The 20,192-nt window shown below is 37.0% G+C and overlaps 2 protein-coding genes across 9 annotated transcripts; one reads left to right on the top strand and one right to left on the bottom strand.

Annotated features, from left to right (window-relative positions):
- Positions 1-931: 931 nt before the first annotated feature.
- On the bottom strand, positions 932-13,014 carry nktr (natural killer cell triggering receptor). 8 transcript variants are annotated; one of them, XM_055037456.1, is made up of 17 exons: positions 12,892-13,014; positions 11,869-11,947; positions 11,382-11,456; positions 10,854-10,961; positions 10,236-10,280; positions 8,995-9,082; positions 8,200-8,229; positions 7,778-7,923; positions 7,456-7,642; positions 7,203-7,370; positions 6,289-6,376; positions 5,961-6,109; positions 3,192-5,879; positions 3,032-3,112; positions 2,194-2,253; positions 1,672-1,773; positions 932-1,445 (listed from the first exon to the last, which is right to left on the bottom strand). In XM_055037456.1, exons 2-17 carry the CDS (start codon positions 11,924-11,926, stop codon positions 1,376-1,378), a joined length of 4,143 nt encoding a protein of 1,380 aa, XP_054893431.1. In that variant the 5' UTR covers positions 11,927-11,947; positions 12,892-13,014; the 3' UTR covers positions 932-1,375. The 8 variants fall into 8 exon arrangements, with proteins under 8 accessions (XP_054893431.1, XP_054893436.1, XP_054893438.1 ...); XM_055037461.1 differs by lacking the exons at positions 11,382-11,456; positions 11,869-11,947; positions 12,892-13,014 and adding an exon at positions 9,978-10,001 and having other exon boundaries at positions 10,854-10,876; XM_055037463.1 differs by lacking the exons at positions 11,382-11,456; positions 11,869-11,947; positions 12,892-13,014 and adding an exon at positions 8,726-8,751 and having other exon boundaries at positions 8,995-10,280; positions 10,854-10,900.
- A 9-nt stretch (positions 13,015-13,023) lies between these two features.
- On the top strand, positions 13,024-17,720 carry sec22c (SEC22 homolog C, vesicle trafficking protein). Its single transcript, XM_055037465.1, has 7 exons — positions 13,024-13,277; positions 13,665-13,876; positions 14,138-14,301; positions 14,432-14,611; positions 14,731-14,852; positions 15,316-15,381; positions 15,482-17,720. Exons 2-7 carry the CDS (start codon positions 13,695-13,697, stop codon positions 15,680-15,682), a joined length of 915 nt encoding a protein of 304 aa, XP_054893440.1. The 5' UTR covers positions 13,024-13,277; positions 13,665-13,694; the 3' UTR covers positions 15,683-17,720.
- Positions 17,721-20,192: the final 2,472 nt, after the last annotated feature.

Genomic DNA, 20,192 nt, shown 5'->3' with positions numbered 1-20,192 from the left:
TTCCAACTCCCTCCACCCTACTTACTGTTTAGTAAAGGCCAGTAACACTAAAATAAATAAATAAATAAAAACATTGGCTAAGTACAGCGAATGCTTTCAAAAACTGATCATCCCCGTCACCACTGGGCTCTACCGTATTTGTTTTCAAAGACTGACACATAGTCCATTTTTCTATTTTTCCAGTTCATATTTTGAAAAGCCAGACTACATGATTTGTTTTATTAAAATATTACTCGTTTAGTTATTAGAGAGCATGTAAAAAGAGAACAAGATTTTTTAATTTGCTTTCAATGTGGTACTTTTGGCCAATGTGGCAAACGTTTGGTTTTTTCAGCTGGTGAAAAAACCAAAATCCAGCCTCACAGTTTTAATTTTATATAAAAACAGGTAAACAGGATTTTAATATTTTTTACATATTTTAGTTGATCAGGCATTTCTCCTATTTAATATATTAAGTTATTTGGTTTAATCTCACAATATCACAGAATGTTATGTTTGTTTCTAAAGCATATTGGGCATTAGACCTAAAATGAAAAAAAATATTTAATCATTTCGTTAAAGAACTGCAATACATTTTCTACTAAAACCAGTTTTTTAATAAATAACTTTGGAAACCTTATACATTCTTGTTTACTTTAAATAATAAAGTAAAATCATTATAAAAATAAAGTTACCTCAATATATTATATATAGTTAAATATAAAAATAAAGGTTGTTTATTTTTTTCTGCTATATCTGATATTGAATGATAAACTGAAAATTAAAGCTGATTTGATCCTGTCTTTACTCAGGCATGGAAACATGCCCCCTGCAGATCAAACGGAGGCATTGCAATTGATAGAAGCCTATGTATCAGCTCACTCAATAATATCGGAAGCACAATAAATGCAAAGCCAAAACATTGTTAGGTGACAAAATAAAGAAACAGAACTTCAAAGAGTGGTGATATTTCATAAATGTCATTAACAACAAGAGTCTGAGATAATATACTTTAGGTACAGCTTCTACATTCATCTGTTCATTCAGAGACAACTAATTACAACAAGGACTTTAAGACAGGCAGATTTTACCTCACCTAAAAAAAAAAAAAAACTTTTTCAAACACATTAAAAATGTTTTTAAGAGAATAGTAATTGCACCATTTAGCTTACAAGAAGAAAATGTTAAAGAACACACAAATATACGACAATGTTAATTATTTTCGACTCCTCTCTCATAGCAAACATGTAAAATTTCAGCAGAGTAACTAGATGCTCTACCGACTGCTGTCGAGATATATTCACATTCACTACCATAGTGATCATCCCTTCATCTCACATAATGAACTTTAGCACAGTATAAAAATATGTGTGTCCCCTCTCAGCTGAGGCGAGGCTCAGCTGTAGCGACTGCTGCGGCTGTGACTCCTGTGCCTGGAAGAACTGCGACTTGAAGAGCGGGACGACCTGAAGCAGACGGATCACAACAAAACATTTCAGCTTTTAGTTGTCAAGAGAGATGATCACAAGGATGCGGACGCCTTTATTTGATCGGGAAGCATCGCCATAGGAAATAGCCTACTCAATAAATTACTCATGAATATTTTATTCATAGCATGAAGAGAGAATGTCTACGAAGATAAAGCTAATCTGAATAAAGGTTGAATAGAGATCCACTTCACAGTTGTTTTACCGTGAGCGGTGTTCAGAGCTCCTATAGCTCTCACTTCGCCTGCGCCCTCGTTTCCTGCTCACGCTCCGACTCCTGCTGGAATAGCTGTCATAGGAGTCGGACCTGTAGCAAAATAAAAAAGAACAAAATATAAAAGATTATTTGGGTTTGGTTTTAGTGGTATTCAGAATGAGTATCAGAACATTCTTGTGGTAACAATAAGTTAAGTATAAGAAATGCATCGCTAAATATTAGGATTTAGAGTTAGTAAGCACAAACAGCCAAAATAACTGAAGCCGATATCGAGCCAATTCAACCAGGTTTCAGATGCTGATTAGAAAAATATGAGATTTGAGATTTTACTGCAGAAATGCACATGGAAGATACAAACTGTCAGAAATGCAAGTAATAACTACAGCACTTTTTTTTTCCCCAATTAAATACATTCAGATATTTATCATTTTTATACATTTTTACTAAAGCATTGTAAATCTGAAAGATGACGACAGTGCCACGAGTTTGAGTCTGAGGAGTTTAACACACCTGGACCTCCGGCGGCGATGATGTGAGTGGCTTCTGGAGGGACTTCTACTGTACGACCGACTGTTGGGAATGCAAAGGAAAAGCACAAAATTAGATGATAGGTATCATAAAACACACTCCATAAACAAAAATTATCATTCAGTGAAGAGAAGAAAAAAAAACACATTTTTATTTACCTCCAGGACTCTGCTTCTGTATATCAAGTATCAATAATGCCAAAATGTCAAGCGATAAATGTTTTAAGTGCCCAGTTAAATGTCAGGTCTGCAGAGAAATGTACTTTTTGAAGCCTATTGCTTCCATGAATTAAAAAGCTTGTAGTATTAGCAGGGTAGCTGTGGTCCCTTTGGCCAGAACTACAACATATGGAACAAATACATAGTCAAGAATGAACAAGTATTCAAATTTAAGGCTTAACTCTGCAAACTTTCAGACCTAACATTGAGAATCTAGGAATATTCAAGACATTTAAGAGCTAAAATTAAGATGATTAAATTAGCAGAAACCAAGGAGGAGAAATGTTTCAGGAGTTCTTATGCGGTTGTGCACCGAGAAATATTTCAACCTCCTAACTTGCAAAACACGCAAGTGTTTTCCAAGCAAAACAACATAAATACTGCTGCTACATTAAATTAATCCTAAATGTAGAAGTACCATCCACATCCATTTTACATATACATCTTGATTGAAGAACATAAATATATGAACTGAACACGACTCTCTGGAGGGCTTCGTCTTGATCTAGTCAAGTTGTGAATTTTGCACTTTTGTAGCTCCATACAAAGAAGCTAAATTCCTGTTAATTGAAATAGATGATTAAATAACAGAGATTGTGTACCTATGCCTGCTGTAACTTCGATATGTGCTGCTGCGAGAGCGAGATCTTCGTCTGCGGGTTCTCTGACTACGGCTGCGGCTCCTTCAGAAACAACGATAAAAGTGATTTGAACAAAAGTGATTTGGCAGTTTAAACAGGTGTCGTGATGTTTGTCTCTTACCTGGAGGAGTAGCTGTAGCTACGGGATCTACTTCTGGATCTACTGTAGGAGCGAGACCAGCCTCTGGAACGGGAACGGTGGCTGGAAGCAGAGCGGGACTTTCTCGATGCGGAGCTGGATTTCTTTGGCGAGCGCGATGCACCTCTGGCCTTCCCCACAGATCTTTCAAGCGAGGATCTCTCCTCACTTGAACTGTCCTGGTTTCGTGGCCTCTGGTTGAGCCGTACCGTTTTACGAACCTCATCAAACAGCGAACCCGGTCGGACTCGGTTTTTACTCTTGATCTCCATTTTCACTCCCTGCATGCCCAGAGGCTGGATGCTCTCGTTGTTTTGTTTGCTTTTCACCATGATGGCCTGGACATTTACCTCCGGCGTGACCGCCATTCGTTTTAATGGCTTCCATTTGAAGTTTATGACTGCTTTGCCAGGTGGTGCTTCTTCTCGTGGTCCAGCAGTTGTTGATGAGGAAGTGACATAAGGCTGGGCGTTTCTCTGAGGAGATCCACCATCAGTACTTACTACTTCTGATGATTTTGAGGTAGAATGTAGGGTTAATTTAGTGGCAGCGTTGGACACATCAGGCATAACAGGGTGTTCAATGATGTCAACATTGTGTTCAGGGGTGCAGATTTCCATATCATCTAAAGAATCTTGGTCTTTGACGCTGTTCTGGCTGGATGCTTGCTCAGAGTGATTTGTGCTTTCAATGTTTTCTTTGGATCTCAGTTGAATCTTTTCTTCTTCTTTCACAGACCTCTTATTCAAATCAGTTGAATCTTGGTTATTTTTGTTAAAGTCTTCACCCATGTTTTCTTCAACCTCTCTACCAGGACTACTTCTCTCTCTTTTAGACTCGTCATCCTCTTCCTCCTCGTCAAACTCTAATGGCGGCTGCCAATGGAAAGTCTCTTTCAGCTTCTGGTGTTTTCTCTTGGACTTTTTAGCTTTGTCCTTCCCATGATGAGAACTGCTCTTACTCTCTCCTTTCCTCTTATGTTTATGTTTCCGTTTGGCTTTTTTCTTGCTCTTCTTGTGCTCCAGTTGAACAACTTTATGAGCACCATCATCTGAGGGACAAGAAGAGGAAGCGGCCGCTACCGCGACAGCAACTCTATATCCTAGCTCGGTCACTGCTTTTGACGTCTTCTTCAAGGCCTCATAGTCTGATTCAGAACTCGCTTCTCCTTCCTCTTTTTCAGAACCAAACGTTTTTCGGTCTGCTGGATTCTCAGAATCTCTGTCTGAATCCCATCCGGTCGCCAGCATCGTGCTGGACAGGACCGGTTGCACCTCGGTTGCAGTGTTGCTTTGGGTAGCTTTGTCACTGTCACTATCCCACTCAGAGCGGCTTTTGAAGCTTTCCTCTGCCAGTGAAGAGTAACGTTTTGCTTCTGGCTCTTCTGAGTTCCCCCTCTTTCTTTTGTTCTCCGAAGAGGCACTAAAATCAGGGCTATGCTCACTGCTCACTTCTTTTCCTGATCCCGAGAGTCCATCTTGACTCTTGTTGGCCAAAATATATTTATCTAAATTTTTTATTCTGTTGAGAGAACTGTAATACTCCTTCCATTCTTTATCTAATGAATTCTTCTTGCTGCTTCCTCCTTTTTCATCCTTTTCAGAGTCTGATCTGTCACAGGACGATGACTTGCTCCGGTACGGCTCTGCCGATCTTGACCTGGACCTGCTAGAACTTCGGCTCTTGGAGCGACTGAAGGACTTGCTTCTGGAGGACCCGCTGTGTGATGTTTTGTGAGCCGACTTTTCTTCAACATCTTCTGGTATGGACTTCGGTGTGTGAGTTTTTTTGGAGAAGCTGTCCCCTGCCAGACCAGCAGTAGAGGGTTTACTGTGCATAACCTTAGCTTTGATTTCTTGAATATGAATGTAGGAGGGCTTCCAGGGCTTTTGGTCTGGTTTCCACCGAGAAGGAGGAGGACTGTCACTCAGTGGGATCACAGGAACCGTTTCAGCTACTGGGAGAGCTGACAGTATGGGAACAGGTGTAATCTTTTTATCTTGGACCTTCCGAGTCACAAACATCATTGCATCCATTTTGGGTTTGGTTGTCTTTCTCTTCCTTGGAGATCTGGAAAAACTCCTTTTTCTAGAGGACAAAGATCGGGATCTGGACGTGTATCTCGACCCTGATCTCGACCTGGACTGAGAAGATGACCGTGATCTTGATCTGTACCTTGACCGTGATCTTGATCGGGAGTGAGAATAAGACCGAGACCTGGATCCAGACAAAGATCGACTTCGTGACCTAGAGAAGCTTCTGGACTGTGAATAAGACCTGGATTTTCCTTGTGATCTGGATCGACTGGATGTGTAGGACCTGGAGTAGGATTTGGAAAAAGACAGGGAGGATCTCCGCCTTCTCCTCCCAGAAGATCGATGTTCACTTGAGGGAGACTGGGTCGCTGATTGGGATTTGGACCTCCTAGCAGAAGTTGCTGATTTTTCACCCTCTGAGTCATAGTGTTCTCGAGATTTGTTCTTGGAGCTTTTCTTCTTGCCATGTTTGCGCTTTTTGGCTTTCTTCTTGTGTTTGGCTTTTTTCTTCTCTTTTTTTGGAAGCCGGTGCTGGCTTGACCTCTCAGAGCTTTGGTCTGAGGAAAGTCCTCCAGAGTGGGATTGAGGAGATTTGCTTCTATTTTCCCACTTGCTTGAAGAATGCTCTTTAAGTCTGTTCAAGTAAAATAAACATGAAGACAAATGAATACAGAAAAAACATCCAAAGAGGTGGGAAGCAGAGCATAATTCCTACTTGTCTCCTTTGCTCCACCTTTCCGGGCTCTGGGGAGGAAAAGCCTTGGGTCTCTTTGTTTCCACTTTCCAGTGTGGTGGAGTTTCACTCCCCCCACGCTCTTCAACAGATGTAGAACGTGATTTAGATCTGGTTGGAGTGTGATATCTCTAAAAGGAAAAACAAAAAAAAAGGAGAATGGTTAATTTTGAAAATCCACTCTTTATATTTTAGGCACAAAAATGAGTTTCTCTTTGATAAATGTTCTGAACAAAAACGAAAACAGATGATTTTAAGAATTTTACATGAAAACAAATATGGAGTCCTTAATATCAAGAGAAGAGCATACAATTGTTCCTCTTCCTCTGATCTTCCGACCGGACTTTGTCACAGCTGGTTTCTGTTCAACTAAAGGACCAGCTTCTTCTTTCTCAAGACTGAAAGATACAATTACATTTCAAATTAATTAAATAACTACACTAAGTCCTGCATACACTACCTTGCAAAAGTATTCATGCCCCTTGTTTATGTGTAAGGCAAAAATGTAAAGTTTGAATATCTAAAAGAGAGTTGTTAAACCCATAATCCAAATATAGAACATGGCTGGCTGGCCAGGAAATGAAGCATTTATCAGAAAAACAAAAACTGTAGAATGAAACCTATGTGAAGACATGATGGAAGTTAATTACAAGCCATGTAGTGTACACGCCACCCGTGTGGAAGAAGGTTGTCTGGTCAAACAATCTCTAAATAGAAACTTTTTCCTAACATGCAAAATCCAACAAATACTAAAACTGCAATTCACACCCTTCAAAAGCAAAGCAGGTTGAAGTTAATATGACAATAAGTGGAGCTACAGTGCAAACTTAGATACGAAATATATACCCTAAGCCACAAAGGAATCATTTAGATCAAAGTATATACTAATTCTGAGAATGGCCCTCCAAACATAATTGAGTATCTGTAAAAATAGATGTTTAGAGACATTTTCCTTCAGCTATAGGTTGGCAGAAATATACTCCAAAAGAGTTCTGATTAAATAGGGGTAAATACAAGTACATGGTATATTTCTTTGAATTTATTCAGCAAAATATATAATTTCTTTCCTTTTCATTTTGGTTTTGCCTGTCATATAAAATCTCAATAGATTACATAAGTGTTTGTGGTTGTAATGAAACAAAGCATTATTAAGTTCCAGGGGACTGAATACTTTTGAGGTGTGTTATGTGTGTTCAATATCCTGTAATAATCTTGATAACTAACGGTTCTGTTTTGTCATCTTGTGCTGGCATGTCCCGTCGCAGCAGGAAGCGATTCTCTGGCACAGGTGGGATTTCCTCAGGCCGAACAACAGGCTTCTCCCTTTTCCCACCAGTTTCCTTCTCCTCTTCAGGTTTACTTTCACCTGCTGCCGTCTCTTTTTCTTCAGACCTTAAAGAGCAGGAACGCAAACAAACGTACTTACATCATAAGAATTCATCTTGATAATGGACATTTTTTCAATGTTAAAACATACCTTTGATTAGAAGGCACATTTTCAGTTTTCTTGACCTTTTTTCCTTCTTTCCTTTTCTTTTTAGATGGTTTACTTTTTGCCAGTCGCTTTCGGTGTTTGGGCTTTTCTTCTGATTCACTTTCAGATGATGAAAAATTGGAGTCATCGGAGTTGATGGATGAAGTCCTTTTCCGCTTGCCCTCAAGCACTGAAATTAAAATGTTTTAAATTTAAAGAACACTATAAAGGCATTTGCATTTTACATTTAGTGATATTTGTCAAATAAAACCATTTTCCCGCAAGACAGCATAACATGGGTTTTCAAGAAAAACACTGCACTGACCATCATTTGCAGACTTTGTGATCAGCTGTCCGCAGTCGACCACTCTCACGTCAGCGTAGGGTCTGCTCGCTGAATCAGTCTTCAATCCCTCAATCTTCTTTATCACTTCAAACCCAGAGATGACGAGGCCGAAGACAACATGGACGCTGGTCGGAGATAAACAGAAAATGTACTCCTGGAACAATTGAAGTCCAAACTTACTATTATTTTCTGTTTGGATTTATGAAGAAAGCTCAAAGGTAAGTTAGTGCATGAAAAGTAAAATAAAGGGAACCCTCTATCGATCAATCAGATGGAATGAAGGATGAAATGTTATTTACGGCTTTCAAATATTATTTAGACACATTCTATGAAACCTTTCATAGAACTTAAGATGAGATTTTTTTTTCTATATATCTGGAAATTGCTGAAGAGCTTCTTACCCATCAAGGTGAGGAGCCATTTTAGTGGTGCTGTTTGTGGTTAATCCAGTTGAGTCGATCAATGACAGTGAAGGGTTCATGGGAAAAAAAATGTAAACATTGATAACTGAGAAAACAAATCACTCACACAACATGGCTGCAACTGAATAATCCTAAAATATGTAACATACAGAACCACTCTTGGTTTATCTTGCAGTTTAAATTTTTAATTATCACTTAAAAATGTAGTAAGCTGTAAAATAATGTTTTAATTTTATCAAATTAATAAAGGAAAGAAAATACAAATCCTCCTTAATGTCTCAAGCAGCTACTTGTGAAGGAAAAGTTCAAACTGATAACAATTATGCCTTTTTGTGATTCAGAAGATCTTTCAGTCCAAATAACGTGATCTGCCTGAATATATTAGTAAAACTAAAGCATTTCAAAAGTAAACAGTACATTGTGATACATGTTTGAAAATACAAAACTACAAAATGAAAAAGAAAGTCAGGAGAGAGAGAGAAACACAGCCTTTGAGACACATTACCTTGGAAGAGCAGGATGCTAGAGTTTCTGTAAATTTTACACAAAAACGGCAAGAGAAAAAATGTAACACATTTGTAGGTGAAAAAAAAAAAGAATGAATCCAATGTTGCTCTGCACTTTGAAATCTAACACACATACAGAGAGAGGGGATTTTAGATGGCAAATACTACTCTGCAGGGTCAAAACAGGGCGAGGGTCAGGAAGTAAAAACTAAGACAGAGCTTCAGTTGGAATAAAAGTTGTGCTTTATATAAATTGAGTCTTACTCACATAAAAAACTGGGAGCCATTGGTGTTCTTCCCACGATTGGCCATGGACAGCAGGAAGGCTTTGTCATGTTTGAGAATGAAATTCTCATCTGGAAACAGACAGAGGGGAATCAAAGCTTCAGAGGGTGTTCCCCAGTTAATGTTACTAGAAATAGTTGTGGAGATAAAAAAAATAAATAAATTAAAGTGTATTTAAAAACCACCTCAACTCTGATTGAATCTTGAAAAAAACATACATCTGGATTAATAAAGCAAATTTCCATCATTGTTCTGAGTAAACTGCATATACAGTCCAAACCTGTACGTCAGTCTCTTCTATAAAAACTGACAAACTTTCTGTAAATATCTTTAAAGTCACCAAACCGCCAGTTTGAAGCTTTAGAAAATTATTCAAACATTTGGGTCCATAAAATTCAAGGAGAAATAAGGGTTATGTTTTATGGTTAAATATTATAAAAACTTATTTCCTGGAACTTGTAGTGTTTTCCTCTGAGACAGTTTGTCTTTACTCTTTTCTCTAATTTGCCTACAGGACTATATTTTATGATACAACCAATGTCTCGAAGATCTTTCATTAACAGAGAACTGGAGACCGATTTGGAACTGTGTCATTATCAAAGATGGTATGATAGTAAATTAACTGAATACCTTGGCAATAATTTGGAGAAACATTCTTCAAACTGAGAAATTATTTTATTACATTGTAAAAATGATGTGTAATTATTTATTATTCTAGAACTAAAATCTCAAAAGTGAAGTAGGTCCTACTTTCCATCATATATTCCATCTCATCAAGTCAATAATTGAATTATAGCCATCATATCAGATCTAAAGACACTACAAATGCAGGTTGCAGGCAAACATCGAGGACAAAAGGGATATCTGACTGAATGGAAAGTGTATCAGGGCATGTAATCTTTTGGGTCGGACCTTGTTGTGATGACTATGTTGGCATGGTGTTACTGAACTGTGCACATCTCTTACCTTCTCATTTTGCAAAAGACCACTCTATAAATAAGAGAATATGTTGATAGTTTTAGCAGGAGGATGGTAGCATTTAGTAACGAGAATGGCTACTTCCCATGCTGATTTGATTAAATTCACACATTGGGAAAGCCACAAGAAATTAATGATTCAGCTGGAAAGAACATGCAAAACTTTGCTCAAATAGCACACGATTGCAATACTTAAACACACATTTATTATCAGTTTCTTTAATTACATGAATCAATATAAAAATACCTTCAAAGTAGCCACCATATATTGACTCTCCTCCTCTTCCAGTTCCTGCAGCCATAAAGAAAATAAACTTTTTTTTATGTCAAATTAACATGTTTTGAATAAGGCAAACAAAACACCTAAAAAAGTGTTGACTTATCAATCATTTTTCTGTAGATCAGTTTCAGGAAGCAGCAAGTTTCCAGGTTAGCAAAACTGCAGTGAACCTGTTTGTTTCAGGCACCTTAATGAAAAACTCTTTGCATCTTTTCAACATGCATGTTTTTTCTTTTGGTACATTTTTATTTGCCCAAATTTATTCTTAAATGTCAACCCAATGTCAAAGCACAGTTGCTAATTCAATTGCTTCTCAATTCTAGTCCTTATGCTCCCCTGCTCTGCATGTTTTAGATGTGCCTCTCTTCCAGAACACCTGATTCAAATGACTGCATGCCCTCTTCTGCAGGCTTCAAGTACTGCTGATAGTCTGTTAATTACCCACAGATTCAATCTAGGTGTGTGACAAAAGGGAAACACCTGAAACATGCAGGGTCTGAGGTCCGGAATTGAGAAAAACTGTGCTAATCCCACATCATTCAATCACTTAATCTTTCAAAGCAGCAAGGATATTTATGATATTACCTTCTGTGAAGTCACCTCCTTGAATCATGAAGTTTTTCACAACTCTGTGAAATGTGGAGCCTTTGTAACACAGTTTTTTCCTTGTGACTTTCCCAGTTCCCTTTTCACCTGAAACAACATGATTATTAAGAAAACTCTCACAGAACTACAAACTGAATAACAATTCTAGAAAGTCCTTCTGTTAAAAAAAATGTAAAAGTAGTTTCAAAATGAAAGTCCTGGGATGAGGCTACTATATTTTAAAAACTTAAACTGGGAGCAAATTTACTGGATGACCAATATAATTCCATATCATAGTAATTGCATTGTTAATTTGATTTTGTTGTACATTATAAAATATATAAATCTACCAGATAACTATTACTAAAGATATAGATTGGCTAAATAAGCATTAGGAATAACAGCTTGTTCGGTTTCACATCTAATCCAGCCAAGATCCAGTTCATTAAATGACTTATACACAAAATGTTGCTAAATGTCTGAAAAGGATAATACAAAGGTGGACAACAGTGAGTGAAAATAACTTACCAGTGCACAAACAAAGAAAGTTTTTGCTTGTCTTGGGACAAACATCCGAGAACAGCTGAAAGACAATGCGCCCAACTACAGAAAGCAAGGGAGAATTTTTTACATGTATTATTTAAGTTTTTTTTTTGAAACAAGAAAAAAACAAAGAAAAATTGCCAAAAAATAAAAAATAAACAAATAAAATATTGGCTATGTAATCTGCTTTTATTTACAATAAATAGTTACCACTGACAAAACAAAACAACCACTCCAGGACAACAGATTCAAACAAGCCTTCAATACAATACACTTATTTGGAACAGTTGAAACCAAACCAGTCTATCAGGCTAGTGAACTATTGTGTGTTGCACTTTCGTTTGTTAGAATTAAAGAAAATAACATAGTGAAGGTTTCTGTTGAAAGTTTGTGGTTTAAATTAAACTTGTGCTGTTTTTTTGTTTTTTTTTTTCTTGTTTTCTCTTAATTTGACAAATAATGATTTCCTTACCTGGCTCCCGGTTGAGTTCCACATCAAAGTAACACTGTGGGCGGTCTTTTAGCCCCATTGTGATCAAAGTGCATGTGACCTAAAAACACAGGGGCAAGTATAAAGAAAATGAGAAGAAATAGCCTTTTCTATTAGTTCTGGTCTTGCTGTGCCTGTGATTAAATCAATTAAGAAAGTACACAATTAAGATGAAAAGCCTAAAGTGATGGTGTTCGTGACTTGTTGGCCCCACCACCATCGCAGAACTGGTTGTATAATGTGTATCATATAACAGATGTTTACTTTTAGAGGTCTAGCCCGTAGTGCCACATTCAGACTGCAACTCGACACTGCTAAAAATAGAGAACAATTTATTTCAACATCAAACGATATGCTGCAGTAGTGCAGAGTATTTCCCTGTGAAGCTCAGTATTTCATTACCGCACATCTATCTTAATGTATTAAAGCTTATTTTTTTCATGCGATCTCATCCTACATTGTCTTTAGACCTCCACAGCTGGACTAGTTAAGGAAGTTGTCATAGTAACGCGAAAAAATATTTTTTTAAAAATGTGTTAAAATAGCTAGTATAGACCCCAAATATAAATTCAAGATAAACTGCACAAAACATCATTTTAAATTTGTATCCTATGTATTCTTCAAAATTAAAGGAAAAACAATTAACCTTTTTTTTTTTTTTTTTTTTACAAAAGAACACATTTATGCCGTCTATTGCAATTCCGTCACAAGCTAACCCAACAACAAAGCCATGCTACAGTTCATTAGGAGAGTTAAAAATACAATAAAAAGAGAATACATTGTTCACTTGGTAAAACAAAAAGCACAGGCGCTATCAAAATGGTTGCATTAGCTACCTCTCAGCTATCTACTGCTAGCTGCGCTAGGTGCTGTTTGCGTAGTAACTTCCATTGCATTCTCCACCGTTTCTTTCATTAAACACATTTATCCGTGTGCTACACAAATTTATTCAAAGCTTCCAACTCGCATTATATATTTAAAGCTAATTAATATTAAATAACTTACCCACGTACAGTAGCTCGCCAGGTAAAACGAGCTAGTCACTGACGGTAAACCGTTAGCTTGTGCTACTTCCTTCTTCTTTTTTTAAGAGCAGGGGTTTCCTTTGGGAAGTTTGTCCCTCTTGTTGTACCGTAGAAGATTTGTTGTGATGGTTGTTATCCAGAAACAAGAAATCAAGTTAGCCCCCTGGACAGTTTAAATCAGCCGTCCTACTCCCATTTGTTTATAGGTTCTTCGACCTTGGTTATATGAATTACTAATTACCTTCGTAGGTCGTTTATCGGAGTTTGGCTTTTCAGTGAGCAGTGTGATTGGCTTGTATGATGCTGCTGTGAGCTAACTTACAGTAGCATTGTGACAAGGTGCAGCATGAACTCCATAACAATGAGGTAAGGTGTAACTTAAATGTGTAGTCTAAATGCACATCATTAATTAAGATTAATTACTAAATTAAAAATTATTTTCCGTCTTACGCAGTATATACAAAGACATTAATAATCTCTGAATATTATTACGTTAATACGAACATTTAATTGGACTTTCGTATGTTAATTGCAGGTTAATAATATCTTTATTAGTCTAGGTCCATTACATAATAATCTCATAGTTTCCAATAAAATGTCTAAATCTATGATTAGACATATGATTGTAATATTATGTTTTCATGTTTAATATGCTTTAGAATGATCACCAAAGATAACTGTTGTGTCAAACTAAGCAGAGTGTATAAAAGGGTAATTGTCTTCATCTCTTTTTTTTCCGTCTGTCCCATGTAGGCTTCATATCCTCCACAGACTAAGGCTATCATGTCTCTGATCCTGTTTGCGTTCGTGGTGCGGGTCAGGGATGGACTCCCTCTGTCAGCTTCCACTGACTTCGAGCACAATAAAGAGCTCCAGGAGAGGAAGCAGCAGCTCAGGACCATCAGCAAGTCTCTGCCCCGTTTCCCTGAGAGGGCCACCGTTAAAGGCCAGAAGCTCCATATATAGTAAGGATTCAGAAACCTGAGCAATATTTTTTTGTATTTAAGAAAGTGAACATATTAGGCATAGCCCACGATTAAAAAAAAATCCTGAAAAGTTGTGGGTTCATTTCTAATTACGATAATATCCTAGTTTTTTATTTTTCTTTGATTCCTGCCGGGAATCAGCCCATGCCTGGACCTTCTGGTGCCGACACGAGGTCATCCATGCCTCGCTGTGCCAGGCTGTTTGTTTACCAAACACCTTGTCTCCTCTCACCTGTTCAGCTTCATCTCCTCAGAGGGTGTATCCTACATGAGCGTGTGCCACAGCAGCCTCCCTGTTGCTAAAGCCTTCTGCTTCCTAGAAGACCTACGTTGGGAGTTCACCGCATGCTTCAACAGCGCCGTCATTTCCCTGGCAGCCAGGCCATATCCATTTTTGGAATTTGGTGAGGGAAGAAAAAATGATTTTGCACAACATTTTCTACCAAGTGCTCTTATGCTTTTGTTTAATGAGCAGTTTGTTTAAAATAAGTTCAATCTATCCATCCAAGTAAAAATATTGCTTCTACCTATTAGACAGCACTATTCAAAAACTGAAGCAGCAGTACAACCAGAGTGGTGGTCCTGCTCTGGAGGTGACTCTGGCAGAGGTCCAAGAGGACCTGAGGATCCGTCCACCTCAACTAATCAATCTGGATGAAGTGGAGCTGACAAACGGGACAGCAAATGGGCACATAGAGCAAGGTGTTGCATCCAGTAAGGCAATTCTCAATCAGTCTCTTATACTTCATGCTAAAGTAATACAGATATTAGGAGGATTTATATTACGCTATCTCAATGTGATAAAAGTATGTTGTTGTTTTCTTTCCTTCCAGCTGGTGTAAATCAGAGGCTTGAACCAGTGACCGCCCCAGGCATCCTTTCTCTTGTCCTAAATATTATGTGTGCATCTTTGAATGTGATCCGTGGGGTGCACCTTGCAGAGAACACATTCCAGGTGTGAGCAACTCAAGGGTCTGATCAAAGGTTTTATCAGCTGAAGATTTTTGTTGTTTTTGTTCAGAATAGCCTTTGCTATTTGTTGTGAATCCTTTTTCATTATTGTTATTTGAAAATCATAATGCATCTGATAGATTCAAAACTGCAGTTTAATACAGCTACATGTAGCTGTATATGTGAACCTTCTGCGCCCAATTCTTATTTTTGTATGTTGTCAGTCCACCCTGAACAGAGAATGTTTGAGGTAAATTACTAAAAGCCCCAAATTTATTCTACTAATTTATATTTGCAGACTTCTGACCGGAACTGTATAGAGCAAGGGGTTACAAGAGCAATTGCATTTTAGCTGTTTTAAAAAAAAATGTCATTTTTAGATGGCTATTTTAATCTAAAATATGCAGGAGTAAATTTTCAGCCAAGACTGAAGTTAACCCAACTGTTATTAATGTGACTTTCCAAAGGATGACTACGAAGGCATTTGGAACGTTGCTGCATTTTTCATTGCGTTTATCTGCTGTGCTCTTCAGGTAAATAACAGTTGACAGCTTGACACGGCTGCTCATTGCAGACAGTAACAACCTCTTGCCAAGCTCCGGGTAACGCATCTTTTTGTTACTGTGTCTGTAGTGCCACCTGTACCTGTTCCATTCGTCCCTGAAGAAGCAGAAATCCTTCCTTCTTTTAGGCGTGATTGTCCTATGCAACTTGTACCTGCTCGGCCTGAGGAACATATGGCAGCTGCTCTTCCACATCTCCGTCGCCTCCCTCTCCACTTCGCTCACCCTCACTCGCAGAATCCATCACAGGACCGATGACTGTGGAGTGTGAGGAGCTCAGAACAGTCCAATGTGCTGCACCGACCCAGTATTCACATTGAGGAATATGTAAACTGCCCACTTCACCATGTGGATTTGTTTTAATAATAACTTGAAGACGATAATGAATGAAGTTGTGTTGCGGAAGTTCAAGCTCGCGGTCTCTTGTACATAGTGACTTCTTAGCTTTGTTTTTTAAGACAAGAAAACAAAGGTGAGCAGTCACACTGGAAGCTTTCAAATCAAAATAAGAACGAAAAAGACATTTTCAAGAAAGCCTGAGACGTTTTTTCATACATGGTTTATCACTATTTTCTACATGGAGATCATTAACTTCTAGTGGTGGCTACTTTTTATCATATGACTCATTTTTACTCGTGTTCTGCTTCCATTTTTCCAGCTTTTCCAGGCCTTTCATTGATGTTGCATAATCGCTTTAAAAAGTTCTCTGATGGTTTGTAATTATTGTTCTTTTAAGATAGGAAGGACATGCTTTTATCAGTGAAAACATGTTGCTTTTATGGGAACATAATTTTTTATTTTATAGTTTGGATTAGCATTAGAATAACTGAAGAAAAGCTCTTAGTGCTACTTGTTAGCTCTCTATGATCCAGTACACATTCATCCAAAACAAAAGCCTAAATCAAAGTCTTTTGGAGAAACATGGCCCAGTTCTGGTATTAAATTGTGGCAAAGCGGTTGTGTTCAGTTATCTTATTTTGCATTTTCTCAGGCATGTGCTTAGCTGCTTTCACACTGAAGGTTCTGTTTGACATGGAGGGTATTTATGCTTTCAAAACTTGTGCTGTCTGCTCACATTTTCTTACACTTCTAAGTATTTATTGTATTAAATCAGCTAGAGAAGTATCTTAAGTAGCGATAAACTGAGAAATCGGCCAGTGATTGAATGCACTCAGTTTTGGCTTGGTCTGCACTGTCTGACTGGTCGGTAAGAAACAATGTACCGAGTGCTACTGAGTCACAGTAACTACAGTTTTCTGCATGGAAGCCGTTCCTTTGTGAAGGAAACTCAAATGAGCTATTTTACATATCTACAAGGTGTTTAAAATAAAGTCAGAAGCTATTTAGAGTGAAGCATTTCTTCGACCACTTAAGAAATTGTTTAATTCATGCTGCAAAAGAGGATTTTGCAGCCTCTCTATTTACTCTATTTGCTTTACAATAGAGTAAAGCAAAGCTGCTTTTGTTAGAATTTCTGTCTTATCATGCAATATGTGGAATTTTAAATTGTCTGTATTCTTATGGATATCTTATAGTTAAGATAAGGACCTACATTCCCCAGGGATTAAACACAAAGACAGTTGTCTGATTTATGCTAGCAGCACTAATCACTCCAAAATCACTGAGTTTTTTCCGAAAGCCTATTTTAACTTGGTGTGATGTAGCTTTTGTGCCTAATTTAAGTAAGTAAGAAGGACTAAAATCACATTTTGAATGCGTTCCTTCTTGAATCTTCTTGTATTTTGGTTCTTAAATAGACATTTTAATTGACTAAAATAGATGTGGGCAGCTCATAGGTATACAAAATCAACTTAAAAAATTCTGAACAGGGCATTTTACATTTGAGTTCTGCCTCTATCTACAGATAATGATCTGAAAGCACTGATTTCTTAAAAATAGTTTGTTTTTAAAAAGCTGCACTATTATGTAACGATTGTCAAGGTTTTATTACTGAATGTTTAAAATTTGGAGTGAATTTATATTTTAATTTTTCTATACGTTTCTGGAGCTCAACACATCTTCCTTCAGGCTGAAGTTCTCACATTTATGTTTGTATACAAATTTTTGAAAGGAAGATGAAAAGATGAAGTGTCATGTAACAACTCCTGTAATGATTGTTTTGTTTTTACAACTTTTATTTGCAAGTTTGAGTCATACCAAACAGTGAAAGTTAATGTTAGTAGCTATTAGCATCATGGCTTCAGTAGAGATGTATGGAATCTGTCTTTTCCCCGTTAATTATTAAGACATTGAAAAATGTAAAAAGTTGGGTTTTTAAAAAAAAATAAAATTACAAATATTTGAAATGATCTAATTGTCAAAATTATTCTTATTCATCTATTATTTCTGTTTTGCTACAGAATATGTGTTCTATTGACTAGATTATTTTTCATACTGATTGTAAATGGAGTTAAATTTATATTTTCTGTCAGCAATGATTTTTCCCATTGCTGATCCTCAATGAATCAAATATGATAAATATAAATAAATTAATTAGTAACTTTGTAATTTTTAGGACTTATCTTTTATCTTTTTTATTATGTTTATAATGTCAACATTAAGTATTTCACCAGCAGAAGTTTCACATAAACTCCAGGCAAAATCATGCCTGCGTGATTGAAATTCAACGTTGTAGTTTCTCTACTTTAACACCAGATGGCGCTGTTTACAATGCTGAAGTTTGGATGTCAAGCTTGTTGCAGAGTTGGCAGCGATTTTACAGATTTTGCTCACAACACAGTCTGACTGGAACAGATAATTCCCTTCTAAGCTAGGCGTGATTATTTGGCTTTAGGTTAGGAAAAAGCCCAAAGATTAACATAAAAAATGTGAAAAGAAACTGCAGAGAATAATAATATTGTGCATATCTGAATATTGTCCTGTTGGGGTGTTATAGACTTCCAATATGGGCTTTTTCTCATGATAATCTCAGGTATGTATTCCCACAACAATGTAGCTAATGAACACTGCACGGTTTATTTTGCGATTAATTTCTTACTGTAAATAGTCTACAACCTTGTAAACCCAAATACTGTTTTAATGGTAAAACAGTGGAGTAATAAATCAAACAGCATAAATACAAATTACCAACATATTATCAGTTTTAGGCTCATAAATATGGATGAATTTGGTTATTTTTTATTAGCATTCCAGGACATTATGAATGTTTAAATATGTGCATGAGTGAATATGAAGGTTTTGGCCTGCCAGCTCAGAAATTCCACAGCACTCATAGAGGTGAGTAAAACACTTCCATGTGTGAGTGATAGTTAATGCCGTCTCTTTTGTTTAATTACTTTGCAATAGTTGAAACATTTGTTTCCTTTTCTGAAAAGCTTTTAGTCTTTACTTCCAAACAAAAAAGTTTTCTAAATTATAATTTCATTTAGTTCAAAGCTTAAAAACAAATGGAAGTTCTCTAACAGGGCTGATAGCATACATTTTAAAGCCCCGATCCATCTGTCACAAGTGTATTTAACAGCATGGGTGGTCCTGGTGAAATGTTTACGGCTCACATTTTTCCTCCTGTCCCTCCTCCCCCAGCATCTTCACAGAGCAGCTGCATTTATTTTCTCTCTTAAAATAAATGTTTGTCTTATGATCATCTGAATAATTCAGCAGAAAGGAAGACTTCCATTACTTCCATGTGTAAAAAAGGTCTGACTTCTTGATAGACACTAGTTTGCCTTCCTCTGTGCTGTGTAATGTCACCCACTGATGAATATGCACAAATGTTGACTCTACATTCATGTCACTCACACGTTCAAGTGTTTCTTTTTATGTGCCACGTTTAAAGAGTTGCAGAGTAAGAACATCATTGCTCAGACTCCTGACAGGACGTGAAGCTATAACAGTGCAGGCTGCAAAGCGCCCTTAGTACAGATGTTTTAAAATGAAAAAATAAATTACATTTTTAATGCAGTAACATTTTCAGCTTCACATTTGATTGCTTTTAATTTTGAAATCTTGAATAAAACCAAATATGATTGCTTTAAGGTATGTTTTTAAATTATAAGCTTGCAATGATTAAGTAAAAAATGTATTTTTGACTTTTTTACTTCAGAAAAACTGCTCTCAATTTATTCTGACAAGAAGCAAAACTCCCTAAAAATAATTCTGTTTGGAAGGTCAGGTGTGATGTTGAAGCTATAGTTGGTGTCTTAGAGTGGGACTGTGTCAAATGAGTCTCAGGCTTGAAGGATTTAATCAGAGTGAGTCATTTTGTCACCCACTCCTATCTTTTTAATCTTTGTTGCAGGTTTTTTGCCCATTTGATGGCCCCCGCTTCAGGGTTTTCCATTAAGTTTCCAATAAATCACTCCTCTGTCATATCCGGGTCCTTGAGTCTTGCTATCTCTTTGAGGAAGCATCTAACATCAGGAAATGATGTTTATTTTCTGAAAAAATAAATTAATCCTCTGACGCTCACATTTTTACACAAAATACTATGAATGAATCAGATTGTTGCACCAGAGAACTTTCTGTAATTTCATATCTGGGTAATTCTGAAACAGAACAAAGATGATAGAAAATATTTGTATTTCCAGTTATTATTCCATCCATCCATGCCTTACAAAATGTCGTGAATGAATAAAAACAGGTTTACAGGTTTACATTTTCAAAGTAGCAGTAAAAAAGGACTAATTTGAATCTGGAAAAGTATGAACTGTTAAGTAAATTGCTGCTCAAATATGTGGTCGGCGTTGTGGCAAACACCAGCCTCATGGGAAAACAAATAGACTGAGGCTGGAATCCCTTTATGTTTTTATTCAGGATGGCAC

This window comes from Poeciliopsis prolifica, unplaced genomic scaffold (genome assembly GCF_027474105.1).
Source record: "Poeciliopsis prolifica strain line A6 unplaced genomic scaffold, Auburn_PproV2 SCAFFOLD012, whole genome shotgun sequence".
Classification (NCBI taxonomy): domain Eukaryota; kingdom Metazoa; phylum Chordata; class Actinopteri; order Cyprinodontiformes; family Poeciliidae; genus Poeciliopsis; species Poeciliopsis prolifica.
Note: the sequence above shows the minus strand (reverse complement) of the source record. Positions and strands in the feature narration are given on the sequence as shown.